Source organism: Gracilinanus agilis, chromosome 1, assembly GCF_016433145.1.
Source record: "Gracilinanus agilis isolate LMUSP501 chromosome 1, AgileGrace, whole genome shotgun sequence".
Lineage (NCBI taxonomy): Eukaryota > Metazoa > Chordata > Mammalia > Didelphimorphia > Didelphidae > Gracilinanus > Gracilinanus agilis.
In genome coordinates, this window is record NC_058130.1 from 713,605,992 (window position 1) to 713,620,786 (window position 14,795).

The 14,795-nt window shown below is 39.2% G+C and overlaps 1 protein-coding gene across 1 annotated transcript in view; it reads right to left on the bottom strand.

Annotated features, from left to right (window-relative positions):
* The window catches only part of LOC123256635 (long-chain-fatty-acid--CoA ligase ACSBG2-like), a 100,776-nt gene that overhangs the window by 6,120 nt on the left and 79,861 nt on the right, over positions 1–14,795 (bottom strand). Inside the window, exons 9-11 of the mRNA XM_044685225.1 lie at positions 5,352–5,585; positions 3,074–3,291; positions 454–593 (exon numbers count right to left, since the gene is read on the bottom strand). Coding sequence (XP_044541160.1) covers positions 454–593; positions 3,074–3,291; positions 5,352–5,585 — 592 coding nt within the window. The remainder of the gene's footprint in view (positions 1–453; positions 594–3,073; positions 3,292–5,351; positions 5,586–14,795) is intronic.

A 14,795-nucleotide genomic window follows, 5' to 3' on the forward strand; every position in this document is an offset into this window, starting at 1 on the left:
AATTTTTTATTTTTATCATACTATTTAGAAGTAGTATGCAAAGACAGAAGGGGTGTGGTAGTAAGCTATTTAGGATGATGTGCAAAAATTAAATCAAGGGGTGGAAAAGAAGATTGCACTAAGAAAAATAGGCAGATAGGAAGGGAGAAGTAGAATGTAAGCTACCAGAGGACAGGGACTGAGCCTACATATGATCGTTGCCCACAAGTTGTCACCTAATGCTGGCTGATAACAATGTGTACCATGAGTCTATGCCCCATTTTGCGAATAGCAAGATCAAATTCCATGGGTCAGAACCTAGGCAGGACCTTTAGATGGCAGTGAATAGGTATGAGTGCCATTGCTTTGGCCAGCCATGGATTCCAAGTATGCTGCGTCCCCACTGAAGAGTAAGGAGATCATTGCCACCCCTACCCCAATGTCCCGCAAAGGCCAATTAATAAAGCAAAAAACCTTTAGTGTCAGTAATACACACAGGAACCTGGCCTGGTTTCCCACAACCATAGCATAGTGGACAATGGGAATCTGTTCCCTTATCATGTTCTCAATTGAAACAGGAAAGATTCTCTCCCCTCGACTGGTCATGATGACATCTGAAACAGGTAAAAAAGAAAGAAAAAAAATTTTAGGACAGAGAAATGTTTTGTTTTGTCAATAAAGCAAATATATTCTTCAAAATAGGAATAATTGGGAAGCAGCTGGGTGGCTCAATGGATAGAAAGCCAGGCCTAGAGATGGAAGATCCTGCGTTCAAATCTGGCCTCAGACACTTCCTAGCTGTGTGACCCTGGGCAAGTCACAACCCCCATTGCCTAGCCCTTACCGCTCTTTTGCCTTAGAGCCAATACAAAGTATTGATTCCAAGATGGAAGATAAGGGTTTAAAAAAAAAAAGGAATAATTGATGTACCCCTGGCACTTTACAGTTTACAAAACAACTCATTTTATGTAGAACTATACAGTTTACAGAGCAACTCACATTTTACAAAGCTCACACTTTGTAAAGCATTTTCATATCCATTTTGTCATTTTCATCCTGGAAGCAATGTAGAGTAGTAGAAAGAATGCTGCTCTCAGAGCCAAAAACTGTGGTTGAGTTCCAGCTTCAGCATCTACTAGATATATGACCTGGGACAACTCACTTTGTTTCTCCAAGCCCCAATCTCCTTACTGATAAAATTAAGATAGTACTTTTTATAGAGGATGCTGAGGAGTTGTGACATGATCCTTCCAAAAGCCCTATCAGGGACCATTCCAAGCTAGAAATGAGGAGATCTTTAACTCTACTCTTCTTGGTTTTGCCAGCAAACCTTGGCCAAATCTCTTTTTCTTCTCTGAGTCTCAGTTTCCTCATATGTAAAATGAATGCTGGGCAGGGTGCAGCTAGGTAGCTCAATGGATAGAGCCTAGAGTCAAGAGAACCTGGATTCAAATGGGACCTCACACACTTCCTAACTGTGTGACCTTGGGCAAATATTTTAACCCCAGTTGCCTAGTCCTGACAGCTCTTCTGCCCTGGAATCAATTCTTAGTATCGATTCTAGGACGGGTTTAAAAAAAAAAAAAAAAAAAAAAAAAAAAGGAAGGAAGACTGTTAGACTGACTAGATTGGAAGAATTCAAGTATTTTTCCCACAAAAGGCTGTAACATCAGAAAGCTGGGTGTGGGGCCAGCTGAATTCCCAATTAAATTGCTTGCAGTTTCAATGAACAGTTAGCATCTGATCCAAAACCATTCATTTGGCACCTGGCAATTATGTCATGAGAGAGATGGCTAGATTTAGCAGGCCCTACTGCCTTTATTAATTCCTATATTTTTGCTAATAAGGTTTGAAATTTTCCTTTAAAATCTGGCAAGAAAGAACGCTCTCCACATCCAGAGAAAGAACTGTGGGAGCAGAAACAGAGAAGAAAAACAACTGCTTGATCACATGGATGGATGGGGACATGATCAGGGATGTAGACACTAGGATGCAGATCACCCCAGTGCAAATATCAATAATATGGAAATAGATCTTGATCAATGACACATGTAAAACCCAGTGGAATTACTTGTCAGCTCCAGGAGGAGGGAGGGAGGAGAGAAGGGAATGAACATGAATCATGTAACCATGGAAAAATAGTCTAAATTAATCAATTAAAAAATTGAAATAAAGAAAAAATAAAATAGAATATAAATGCTCCCTTTCAAAAAAATAAAATCTCTGGCAAACATTATGCCAGCATGAGATAGAGTGGAAACAGCTCAGGATTTAGACTGGAGAACGTGAATGTGAATTCTAGCTCTCCTATTATGTGCATGACTCTGAGGGGAAGCCACTTAACTTGCCTGGGTCCTTTGCTCTGTAAAATCAGGGCTAGACAATCTCAGAGGGGAGCTCCCTTCCAGTTCTATGTCTCTGATCCTTTGGCTAAGAAGACCTGCAAGCTGCTATCCATCTCCCAGCTAGCATTCCTGCACCTGCCTGGGCACCTGGGTGTTCACTGGAACCAGTCTGATCCCTACGTAGGATAGAGCTCGGGGTCTGGAGTCAGGAAGAAAAAAACCCAAGTTCAAAGGGGACCTCAGACATGTCCTAGCTTGCGTGATCCTGGGGACAAATCCCTTGAACCTCTCTGACTCTACACTGGAGAGGATAGCAGCATCAACCTGCCAGGATCGTAGTGAGGATCCAATGAGATCATAGTTGCAAAACTTGCGCCGCACAGAACCTTTTCTCTATTCCTCAGCCATCTTCCTACCAGGATGACTCATGCTTTCCCTCCCCCTAATTTGGGAAAAGTAATCCGGTCGGGGCCATCAATTGCCCGGTGACTGCGTCCCTCATCCCAAGATCTTGGTCCCCAACAATCCCTCCAGGCCATGCCGCCTCCCCCGGAGCTAGCTTATCTTCCCCTATCGGAATATAAATTCTTTTAGGACAGAGATTGACTTACTTTCTGCATTTGAATTCCTCGGCACTTAGCCGGGTGCCAGGCTGAGTGAGAGCTTAACGAATGCTTTTTCTTTCATTCTTTCCCAAAGAATGAAGGCTGGGAGAAGCCGGGGTAGGAAGCCGGGTCCCCCTCCCTTACCTTCAAGCCTGCTGGTGAAATGGAGATAACCTTCCGGATCTAAGAAGCCCACGTCTCCGGTGTGCAGCCAGCCTTTATTGTCAAAGATCCTTTTGGTCTTGTGCTCGTTGTTCAGGTAACCCATGGAAACGTTCCTGCCCCAGATGTGGAATTCCCCTACGCCCTCTCGGTCTTCGTCCCGCACCTGGGTTTTGCTGCCCGTCATCGGCTTCCCACAGCTGAGGAGGGACGGGAGAACGGGAATCACCCACAGGGACCTACCGAGGGATCCTCCCCTGAAGCTCTGCACCCGCCTCACGTCGGGGAGAAGCGACTCGGGCCCCTAAACTTGCTCCCTCCTTGTCCTTTGTCTTCAGCGGCACCGAACCCTCCACCTCGCAAGTCTCGGACTTCATAAAATCTCTCCAGTCCTCAGAGGTTCCCCCTAGTCAGTCCTTCTCTCACGTAAAAGTCGCCTATTCTTTGCCGGACACTCTCCTGGGTCAGTCAGTCAGCCCGTTCCATTTTGGGCTGCCTTTAAGCATTCCAAAAGGATTTCTCTTGCCCTTTTTGCACCTTCCGCTCAATTTAGCGGGCATCGACTAAGCTCCCTACGTCGAGTGGCGGCTCCCCCTCCCATTCAGCGTTCACACAGCTGAACACAAATCAGCCCCATTACTCAGAAACCTCCCCCGGCTTCCAGTGGGCCTTGATTAAAATACCAGTAATTAATATAAAATAAACTTAATAAAATAAAATAAGAGTCTCTGCCCTTGAGGAACTTTCATTCTACCAGGGGAGACAACGGGAGCATCTACAGGCATAGGCAAAATACGTTTGAAATTCATACAAGGAAAAAAATAAAAATAAACGTAAATAATACAAGGCCATTTTTTGAAGGGGAAAGGAGGTAACTAGTAGCAGGGAAGTTAGGAAAGGCCTCTTGAAGAAGGGAGTATTTGATCTGGAAGCTTAAAGGAAGGAAACTAATAATTTTCTATTTTTTAAAAACCTTATCTTCTGTCTCAGAATTAATACTATGAATTGATTCCAAGGCAGAAGAGTGGTAAGGGCTAGGCAATGAGGGTTAAGTGACTTGTCCAGGGTCACACAGATAGGAAGAGTGTCTGAGGTCACATTTGTATGCAAGACCTTCCATCTCTAGGCCTAGCTTTCCATCCACTCCCTCTTACAGGTGTCACCCAGCTGCCAAAACTAGAAATTCCAAGAGGTGAGTCTGAGGAAGGAAGACATTCCAGACTTGTGGGACAGACAGTACAGTACAAAGGTACAATGGGGTGTGAATGAGGGATCAGTAAAGCCAGTTTGGCTGCACCACAAGGAAGTGATAGAATAAGGCTGAAAAGTAGGAAAGGGCAAAACATAAATGCCAAAGGGAATAGTTTATAGCCAGGCAGTGAGCCTGGGGAACCAGGAGGACAGTGAAATCCTCCAGAGAAGAGGATTATTTAGGGGGAAATGTCATTTTGGATGTGTTGAGTTTCAGTTGCCTATGGGATGTTCTTTTTGAAATATCCAATTTCACCAAAAGCAGTACTGGGTTGAAATCTAGCTTCTGTCACATCCCAGCTGTGTGACCCTGGGCAAGTCACTTAACCTTCCTTGCCCTTATCACTCTTCTGCCTTGGAATACAGTATTGATTCTAAGACAGAAGGGAAGAGAGTCCCCCCCCCCCAAAAAAAAAAAAAAGAAAAAAAGAAAAGAAAAAGGAAAAGGGAAAAAGATGCAGTGCAAACACCACCTTTTCCTACAACACTCCTTCCTTTTCCATGTTTCCCCTAATGTGTTTTAAATCCAAGTGTTTATAGTCAGAAACCTGAGCAAAGCCAGAAATGATGTTCTCCTGAGAAAACCAACTAAAAAAGCTAGTGGAAATAATAATTTTAGCAAAGTTGCAGGATACAAAATGAACACCTATAAATCATCACCATTTCTATATATTTCCAACAAAACTCAGCAGCAAGAGTTAGAAAGAGAAATTCCATGAAAAATCACCCCAGACAATATAAAATATTTGGGTATCTATCTGCCAGAAATAATGTTCTCACCCCCACCCACCCCCACCCCCATGAAGAAACTGGCCAAGAGAGTGCTTAGGCACAGAGCCCAAGGTGAGCCAGCTGCTTAGGTAGGAAGAGAGCAGGGAGGAGCATCTACCCCTTTTCCTTCCATCCCTCCATTCTCTGGGACCCCACCACCACCACCACCACTGGGTTCTCTCATCTCCTGTGACCTCCCCATGGTTTGGGTTGAGGCTCCCAGCTATAGCCCAAATACCTAAACCACTTGTGGTTTTCTTCATTGGAGGCAGAATGAGCTCCTGTGGTCTCAGTCATCCCATAGGTCTGGAACAAGATTATGTCATAGCTGAGGAAGAACTCTTGCATTTCCTTGGTGATGCCGGAGCCTATGCTAAGAAACTGGAGGCAGCGGTCAAAGCCCAAGGCCTTGCGCACCTTGTCATACACCAGCTTCTTAGCCAGACGGAAGCTGACGGGGTTCTGGCCATTCCTTGAAAAGAAGCAAACAGAAGGGGGCGGGTGGGCTGAAAGGATTCATAAAATAACTTCAAGTTATTGGATAGAAGATAACTGGTAGAGGGATAGAGCCTTGGAATCATCAGGGAGACCTGAATTCAAATTCAGCCTCAATCCCTTACTGGACAGGTGACCTTGGGCAAGTCATTTAACCTCTAGGTCTGCCTTGGTTTCCTCATCTGTAAAATGGGGATAACAATAATACTTACCTCTCAGGGTTATTGGGAGACCCAAATAATATTTATAAAGTATTTTGTAAGTCTTAAGGTGCTGTGGAAAAACTACTTCATATAGCTTTAAGCATTTATCTTATTTGATCCTCATAGTGATTGTGGGGCAGGTACAGTTATTATCTCCATTTGGGAGTGAGAACAGTGAGGTGTATAAGTTTAAGTGTATGATTATTCCCATTTTTCAGGGAAGAAAACTTTCCCTGAAAACTCAGCTATTCCTTGCTTAGAGTCATTTAGCTAGTAAATGTCTGGGTCAAAAATTTAACCCATATTTTCCTGACTTCAATTCTAGCACTGTATAAACTACAATAGGCTCTTTCTTAAACTATATTGGAAGGGACCTTGGAAATCATTTTGTCTTACTGCTAGTTTTATAGCTAGGGAAACTGAAGACCAGAGAATTTGAAATGATTTGCCTTGCTGGGAGGGCCTGTATTCAAATGTAGCCTCAGACACTTTCTAGTGCTGTGACCCTGGACAAGTCACTTAACCCCAATTACCTAGTTCTTACTGCTCTCCTGTCTTAGAATCAATACTTGGAATTGATATTTGTAGGATTCCAGGTAGAAACTAATCAGGAAAGTATGAAACATGTAGTAAAAATGGATTCTTGTGCACAATATGCTCAGGTGCCAGACTTATGAATATAATTCTTAAATTTCTCATAATTGATTTCTTGATCCTTGTAACAAAGTAAAACTCTAGTCTTATGGTATTCTGACCATTACCCAAGCCTTCAGTCCAAAGGTCAATTGGACCTCTGGACAGGGCACTGACTCCCACATTATCCAAGCCTCCACCTCTTTGATACTGTGGTTGTTAACTGAGCCAACGTTAAATTCTCTGCCATGTCACATGTTCATTAACTACCTCCCATTCCCCGTTCCTTGATTCTGCAATAAAAACTGGGTCCATGTGTGGTTCTCTCTCTTTCCACCATCAGAGGAGCACTCAGACTGAATCCCGTGCTGTGTCTTTCTTTCTTCCTCATGTTCCTTCTCTCTTAATCTCTAAAACCCTTCACCCATTTCGCCACAGTCTTTAACTTCCCTTTTAGGTGCTCACCCACGAATAGAATATTTTGTATCTGCAGGCAGCTACAATATTGATGCTAAGATAGAAAGTCGGGCTTTTAAAAAAATGAAACAATTTGCTTCAAAAGTTACACAGTGTGGCGGGTGAAAGATGAAATGATGGAGGAACCTGTGTTTTCTCAGGCATTTCCTCTTTCACTTGCCATGATAGGAATTAAGATCAGCTTGTCTGACTACAAATCCAGGGATTCGACACCATCGGCCCCACCCCATCTAAAAAAAACTCACAAAAATTTTATGATACATAACTATCAACAAACACAAATAATTACATGCACACGGAGATCACAGGATATAATTTAATTCCTTTATAGTAGATTTTAACTAAGTAGAACCAAATAAATGAATGTTTGATCTCTGTCCCTTTTCAAGTCCATCTAAAGTGAATCTTTAGATTCATTTTCTTTATGTATAGCAATAGGGTCAGAGTAGCTTCAGTTGTGATTCTGGTCATCTTATTATGGGTACCATTTCTTACATCTTGTCAAAACAGGGGCCATTCATTCTGAGCTCCTTCTCCTTTCTTCCTCATCTTCTGTCACTCAGATGCCATCAGTCACTTCTCATCCCCATCTTCCATGATGGAGTGACCTTACTCTTTGTCAAGTCTAACCTTTACTTGTTCAAGGGATCCCATTCTATCCCATCTCCTCCTAAAGGTTGTCCCTTCTACCATCCCCGCTATTTTACTCATCTTCCATTTCTACCTGTCTACTGGCTCATTCCCTCCTGCCTACAAACATGCCCAAGTCTACTGCATTATGAAAAAACCTTTTACTTGATCCTTCCATCCCTACTATCATTCTCTCTCTTTCTTGCCCTTTGTAGCTCAAGTCCTTGAAAAGACAATTTACACTAGATACTTTCCACTTTCTCTTCTATCTCCCTTCTTTTTTTAACTCCTTTGATCTGATTTCCACTCTTATCATTCTACTGAAACTGTTCTCCAAAGTGACCAATGATCAGAGATAACAATGACACTCGCTTCTCACTAGGTTTTGGGGACCACACTCTCTCCTACTTCTTGTCCTACTCATCTGACCGCTCTTCTAGCTCCTTTGCTCTTCTGGGTCATGCTTTCTAATCAGAGGTATCCCTCAGGCTGGGTCCTTCTCTTCTTCCTCTAGACAACTTCATTTGGCAACTTCATCTGTTCCCATGGATTTGCTAACTTCTATGCTAATGATTCTATTATCTAGCTATCCTATCCCAAACACCTTCATGTCTTCAACTGCTTTTCAAATATCTTGAACTGGATGTCTAGTAGATATCTCAAACTTGAGATGTCTAGAACAGAACTCTTTTATCTTTTCCTCTAAACTTTACCCACCTCTAACCTTCCCTATTACACATAGAGGACAACGTCATCTCTCCAGTCCCTCAGGCTCACAACCTGGGAATCATCCTGAAATTTTCACTGTCTCTCACCCCAACTATCCAAATTGTTATCAAAGTCTATTGATTTCATCTTTGCAACATCTCTTAAATACATCTCCTTCGCTACTCTGACCCTGCCACCATTCTAGTAGTGGTTTTCTCATCCCCTTAAACCTAGACAATTACAATAATCTTCTCTCCTCCATGCAGCCACTAAAGTGATTTTCCTCAAACACAGGTCTAACCATGTCTCTCCCTCCCCTCTCAACTCCAGTGGCTTCCTATTGCCTCCAGGAATAAATTTTAAATGCCCTGTTGGCATTCAAAATCCTTCATAATCTAGGCTCTTTTCACCTTTTCAGTCTTTTTTATAGCTTATTCCTCTCCCTATAGTCTGTGATCCAGTAATATTGGCTTCCGACTTATTCTATAAACAAAACATTTCATCTCTCTGTTTCAGGAATTTTCTATAGCTCTTCTCCAGACCTGGAAAAGTCTCCCTCTTCTTCTCTATCTCTTGTCTTTCTAGACTCAACTATAATCCTCCCTTGTATGGGAAGTCTTTCCCAACTTTTAATTCTAATGCTTTCCTTCTATTAATTATTTCCTATTTATCTTGGACATAGTTTATTTAAACATATCTATTTACCTGTTGTCCCCACCTCTTTGGATTGAAAGCTTCTTGAGGGCACAGATTGTCTTTTGCCTCTTTTTGTATCCACAGGGCTAAGTGCAGCTCTTGATACATAGTAGGTGCTTAATAAATACATGTTGGGGGCAGCTAAGTGGCTTAGTGGATTGAGAGCCACACCTAGACATGGGAGGTCCTGGGTTCAAATTTGACCTCAGATACTTCCTAGTTGTGTAACCTTGGAAGTCATTTAACCCTCATTGCCTAGCTCTTACTGCTCTTCTGATTTGGAACCATTACACGGTATCAATTCTAAAATAGAAGTTAAGGGTTGTTTTTTTCTTTAAATACTTGCTGATTTTCTTGTTCCTTTGTATTCTTCACATTTATTACTTTTTATGGTTATATAGCATTCCATTGCTAACCTCTTTGGCCCAGGGAACTCCAGCTATATGAACTCCCTACCTGGATACATGCAGTTCATTGATTCTTCTGAACTTAATAGGTTTTTTAAACATTAAAATGTCTTTTTTATTCCTTAATTCTTTTCCAATTGCATATAAACATTTTTAAAATTTTAGAGTTCCAAATTCTCTTCTCCTTTCCCTCATTGAGAAGACCAGCAACTTTATATAGGTTTGACATGCAAAATGATTTCCATATTGTAAAAGAAAACAGAACCCTCTCCCCCAAAACAAGGAAAATTAAAAAAAATTTAAAAGTATGCTTCCATTTGCATCCAAACCCCATCAGTCCTTTCTCTGAAGATGGACAGCATTTTTTATCATGAGTCCTTTGGAATTGTCTTGGATCATTATATTACGAGAATAATTATCAGTCATAATTGATCATCCTACAATATTGCTATTACTGTATACAATGTTCTCCTGGCCCCGCTCACTTCACTTTGTATCATTTCATGTAAATTTTTCCAAGTATCTTTGAAAGTATCTTGCTGGGAGAGCGGCTGGGTAGCTCAGTAGATTGAAACCAGGCCTAGAGACAGGAACATCCTAGGTTCAAATGTGGCCTCAGATTCTTCCCAACTGTGTGACCCTAGACAAGTCACGTAACCCCCATTGCCTAGCCCTTACCACTCTTCTGCCTTGGAACCAATACAAGTATTGATTGTAAGGCAGAAGGTAAGGGTTTTTAAATATATATATATCCCACCAGAAAAAAAATCTGGCCAAGATGGTGGAATAAGGAAGGAACTCACTGAAATTCATCTCCAAACAACTATAAAAATATGCCAAAAAAGGAATCCAGAGTGACATTAAAAAAATACCAGGTGTCAAGCCATTCCCCAATTGATAAATGGGCAAGAGACATGAATAGGCAATTTTCAGGCAAAGAAATCAAAAGTATCAATAAGCACATGAGAAAGTGTTCTAAATCTCTAATAATTAGAGAAATGCAAATCAAAACAACTCTGAGGTACCACCTCACACCTAGCAGATTGGCTAAAATGAGAGAAGGAGAGAATAATGAATGTTGGAGGGGATGTGGCAAAATTGGGACATTAATGCATTGCTGGTGGAGCTGTGAACTGATCCAACCATTCTGGCTGGCAATTTGGAACTATGCTCAAAGGTCTATAAAAGAATGCCTGCCCTTTGATCCAGCCATACTATTGTTGGGTTTGTACCCCAAAGAGATCATAAATAAACAGACTTGTATGAAAATATTTATAGCTGTGCTTTTCGTGGTGGCAAAGAACTGGAAAAGGAGGGGATGTCCTTCAGTTGGGGAATGGCTGAACAAATTGTGGTATATGTTGGTGATGGAATACTATTGTGCTCAAAAGAATAATAAACTGGAGGAATTCCAGGTGAACCGGAAAGACCTCCAGGAACTGATGCAGAGCGAAAGGAGCAGAGCCAGAAGAACACTGTACACAGAGACTGATATACTATGGTAAAATTGAATGTAATGGACTTCTGTACCAGCAGCAACGCAATGACACAGGACAGCTCTGAGGGATTTATGGTAAAGAATGCTACCCACATTCAGAGGAAGAACTGCAGGAGAGGAAACCTATAAGAAAAACAATTGCTTGAACACATGGGTTTAGGTGGACATGATTAAGGATGTGGACTCGAAACTACCACACCAATGCAACTAACGACAATTTGGAAATAGGTCTTGATCAATGACACATGTTAAAACCAGTGGAAATGTGCATAGGACATGGGTGGGGGGAGTGCGGGGGGTGAAGGGGAAAGTGGGAGCATGAATCATGTAACCATGTTAAAAATGAATATTAATAAATGTTAAAAAAATTAAAAAATAAATGTACTTGAACCTCTTGTTCAAAAAAAAAATACCAGGTGAAACAATTTTTCCATCCAAGACTACATAGAAAGTCAGCAGGAAGGATCTGTCTCACTGTCATAAGAAAGAAGTATAATCCTGAGCAAGTAGTGTCCAGGCAAGTTAGCAGCAGACTTCCTCATAGAAAAATCAGCCAGGCAACCTTTATACCCCAGGACAGGCCTCAAAAGGAAACTAAGATGCCCACACATACTAAAACAGGTCCCAGCACAGAAAGCTTGGAACTCCTCCATTCCAGGAACAGAACCCAACTTTGTCATAAAGGAAATAGGCTGGAAAAATGAGTAAAATACAAAGAAAAAACCTGACCATATAATATTATTGTAGTGGCAGGGAAGATTGAATTATAAACCCAGAAGAAGACAACAATTTCAAAACAGCTACATGTGAAGCTTCAATGGAAAATGTGAAATAGTGTCAGACCCAAAAAGAATTCCTAGAGGGGCTCAAAAAGGATTTTAAAAATCAAATAAGAGAAGTAGAATAAAAATTGGGGAAAAAAAATGAGATTGATGCAAGATAATCATAAAAAAAGAGGAAGCACAAAAAATGGGAAAATATATGCAAAAATTCACTGAGGAAAACAACTCCAGAAAAAAAGCAAAATGCCCAAATGGAAAAATAGACACAAAAGCACAATGAAAAGAAAATAATCCTCCCAAAAGTAGAATTAGGCAAGTGGAAGCTAAAAATTCCATGAGCTATCAAGAAACAATAAAAAGCACAATGAAAAGAAAATAATCCTCCCTAAAGTAGAATTAGGCAAGTGGAAGCTAAAAATTCCATGAGCTATCAAGAAACAATAAAACAAAATATCAAAAATAAAAATAAAAAAATAAAAAAACAAAAATAAAACAAAAATAAAAACAAAATCATAGAATGAAAAAATGAAATATATTATTGGAAAATAGATTTAAGAGAGATAATTTAAGAATTATTGGACTACCTGGAATCTATGATGAAAAGAATATCATATTTCAAGAAATTATCTAGGAAAACAGCCCTGAAATTCTCTAATAAGAAGGGAAAATAGAAATTGAAGGAATCACTGATCACCTCCTGAAAGAGATCCCAAAATAAAAATTCCAGAACTCCCAGATTAAGGAGAAAATACTATAAGCAGATAGAAAGAAACAATTAAAATATCATGGAGCCTCAGTCAGGATTACACAGGACTTAGCAGCTTCTACATTAAAGGAAAAAAGGACTTGAGATATGGTATTCTAAAAGGCAAAGGTTATAGAATTACAACCAAGAATCATCTGCCAAGCAAAACTAAGCATAATCCTTCAGGGGATAAAATATTTAATGAAATAGTGGACTTTCAAGCATTCCTAATGAAAAGACTAGAGCTGAACAGAGAATGCAATGACCAAATGCAACACTCAAAAGAAGCATAAAAACATAAACAGAAACAGAAAAAACTTAAGGGATGCAAAAAAGTTAAACTGTTTATTTTCCTACATGGGAAGATGATACTTGAAACTCTTAAAAACTAGAGCAGTTAGAAGGACTATACATACACAGAGGGCATGGGTATGAGTTGAATATGATGAGATGTATCCAAAAAACAGAATCAAGAGGCAAGAAAATAGAATGCACTGCGAGAAAATGGAAGAAGTAGAATGGGTAAATTTTCTCACATGAGGAGGAACAAAATAGTTTTTACAACAGAGAAAAAGATGGAAGAAGTGGTGGACAAGGCTTGAACTGTCCTGGCATCAGAATTGGCTTAAAGAGGGAATAACATTCAAACTTGGGTATAGAAATCTATCTTACCCTACTGGGAAATAATATGGGAAGAGGATAAAAGAAGGGAGGGACTGATAAAAGGGAAGACAAATTGGGGAAGGCAGTAGTCAGAAACAAAATACTTGTGAGGACAGGATAAAAGAGAGAGAATGATAAACAGGGGAGGGAAATACACAGTAAGCATAACTATGAATGTGAATGGGATGAACTTGCTCATAAAACAGAAGCAGATATCAGAATGGATTAAAACCCAGAATCTTACAATATGTAGTTTACTAGAAACACATTTGAATCAGGGAGACATACACAGAGTAAAAGTAAAAGGTGAAGTAAAAAAAAAAGTACTAGCAATCATGATCTCAGAAAAAAGCAAACACAAAATTAGATCTAATTAAAAGAGATGAAGAAGGAAACAACATTTTTTTAAAACTACATCTTGATAAAAGGTACCATGGGCAATGTAAGTAATATCAATACTAAACATATTATGTACCAAGTGGTAAAGAATCCAAATTTTTAAAGAAGTTAAATGAGTTAAGGGAGGAAATAGATAGTAAAGCTATATTGGTGGGTGACTTCAATTTTCTACTTCCAGAACTAGATAAATCTAACCATAAAATAAACAAGAAAGATTTTAAGAACAAGAATAGAATTTTATAAAAGTTAGATTTGTTAGATCTTTGGAGTAAATTGAATGGGAATAGAAAAGTATATGCTATTTCTTTCAGTGGCACATGGCACCTACACCAAAACAGACCATGTATTAGGGTATTAAAAACCTCATAACTAAATACAGAAAAGCAGACATGCTAAGTGCATCCTTTACAGACCATAATGTAAAAAAAATTATATTCAACCCAGGGCTATGAAAAGGCAGATTAAAAATTAGTTAAAAATTAAATAATTCTTAAAGAATGGGTCAAAGAAAAAATCATAGAAACAATAATTTCATTAAAGAGAATGTCAAAGAGACAACACACCAAAATTTACAGGATGTAGCCAAAGCAATACTGGGGGGAAATTTTATATCTCTAAATGTTAACATCAATAAAAATAGAGAAAGAGAAAAGCAATGAATTAAGCATATAACTAAAAAAAACTAGAAAAAGAACAAATTAAAAATCCCAATTAAATACCAATTGGAAATTCTGAAAAATCAAAGGAGAGATTAATAAAACCAAGTAAACAGACCATTAAACTAATAAGTAAGATTAAGAGCCACTTTATGGGGAAAAACAATAAAGCAGATAAAGCACTGGTTAATTTGATTTTTTTAAAAAAGAAAGAAAACTAAATTACCAGTATAAAAAATGAGAAAAGTGAATTCACCAAAGAGAAAATTAAAGCAATTATTAAGAACTATTTTGCCCAATTATATGCCAATAAACTTGATAGTTTAGGCAGAATAGATGAATATTTTTAAAATATATAAATTGTTCAGATTAACAGAAGAGAATGTAGAATGCTTAAACAAACTCATCTCAGAAAAAATAAATTAAATAAAGCATTGATGTGCTTCCTAAGAAGAATTCCCAAGGACCAGATGAGTTCACAAGTGAATTCTACCACACATTTAGAGAACAACTAATTCCAATAGTATATAAACTATTTGGAAAAATAAGAAAAGAAGTCCTAGTAATTTCCTTTTATGGCACAAATATGGTTCTAATAACCTAAAGCAGGAAGAGAGAAAGAGGGGGAAAAAAAGAAAAATATACACTAATTTCTCTAATGAAGATTGATGCAAAAATTTTTTAAATAAA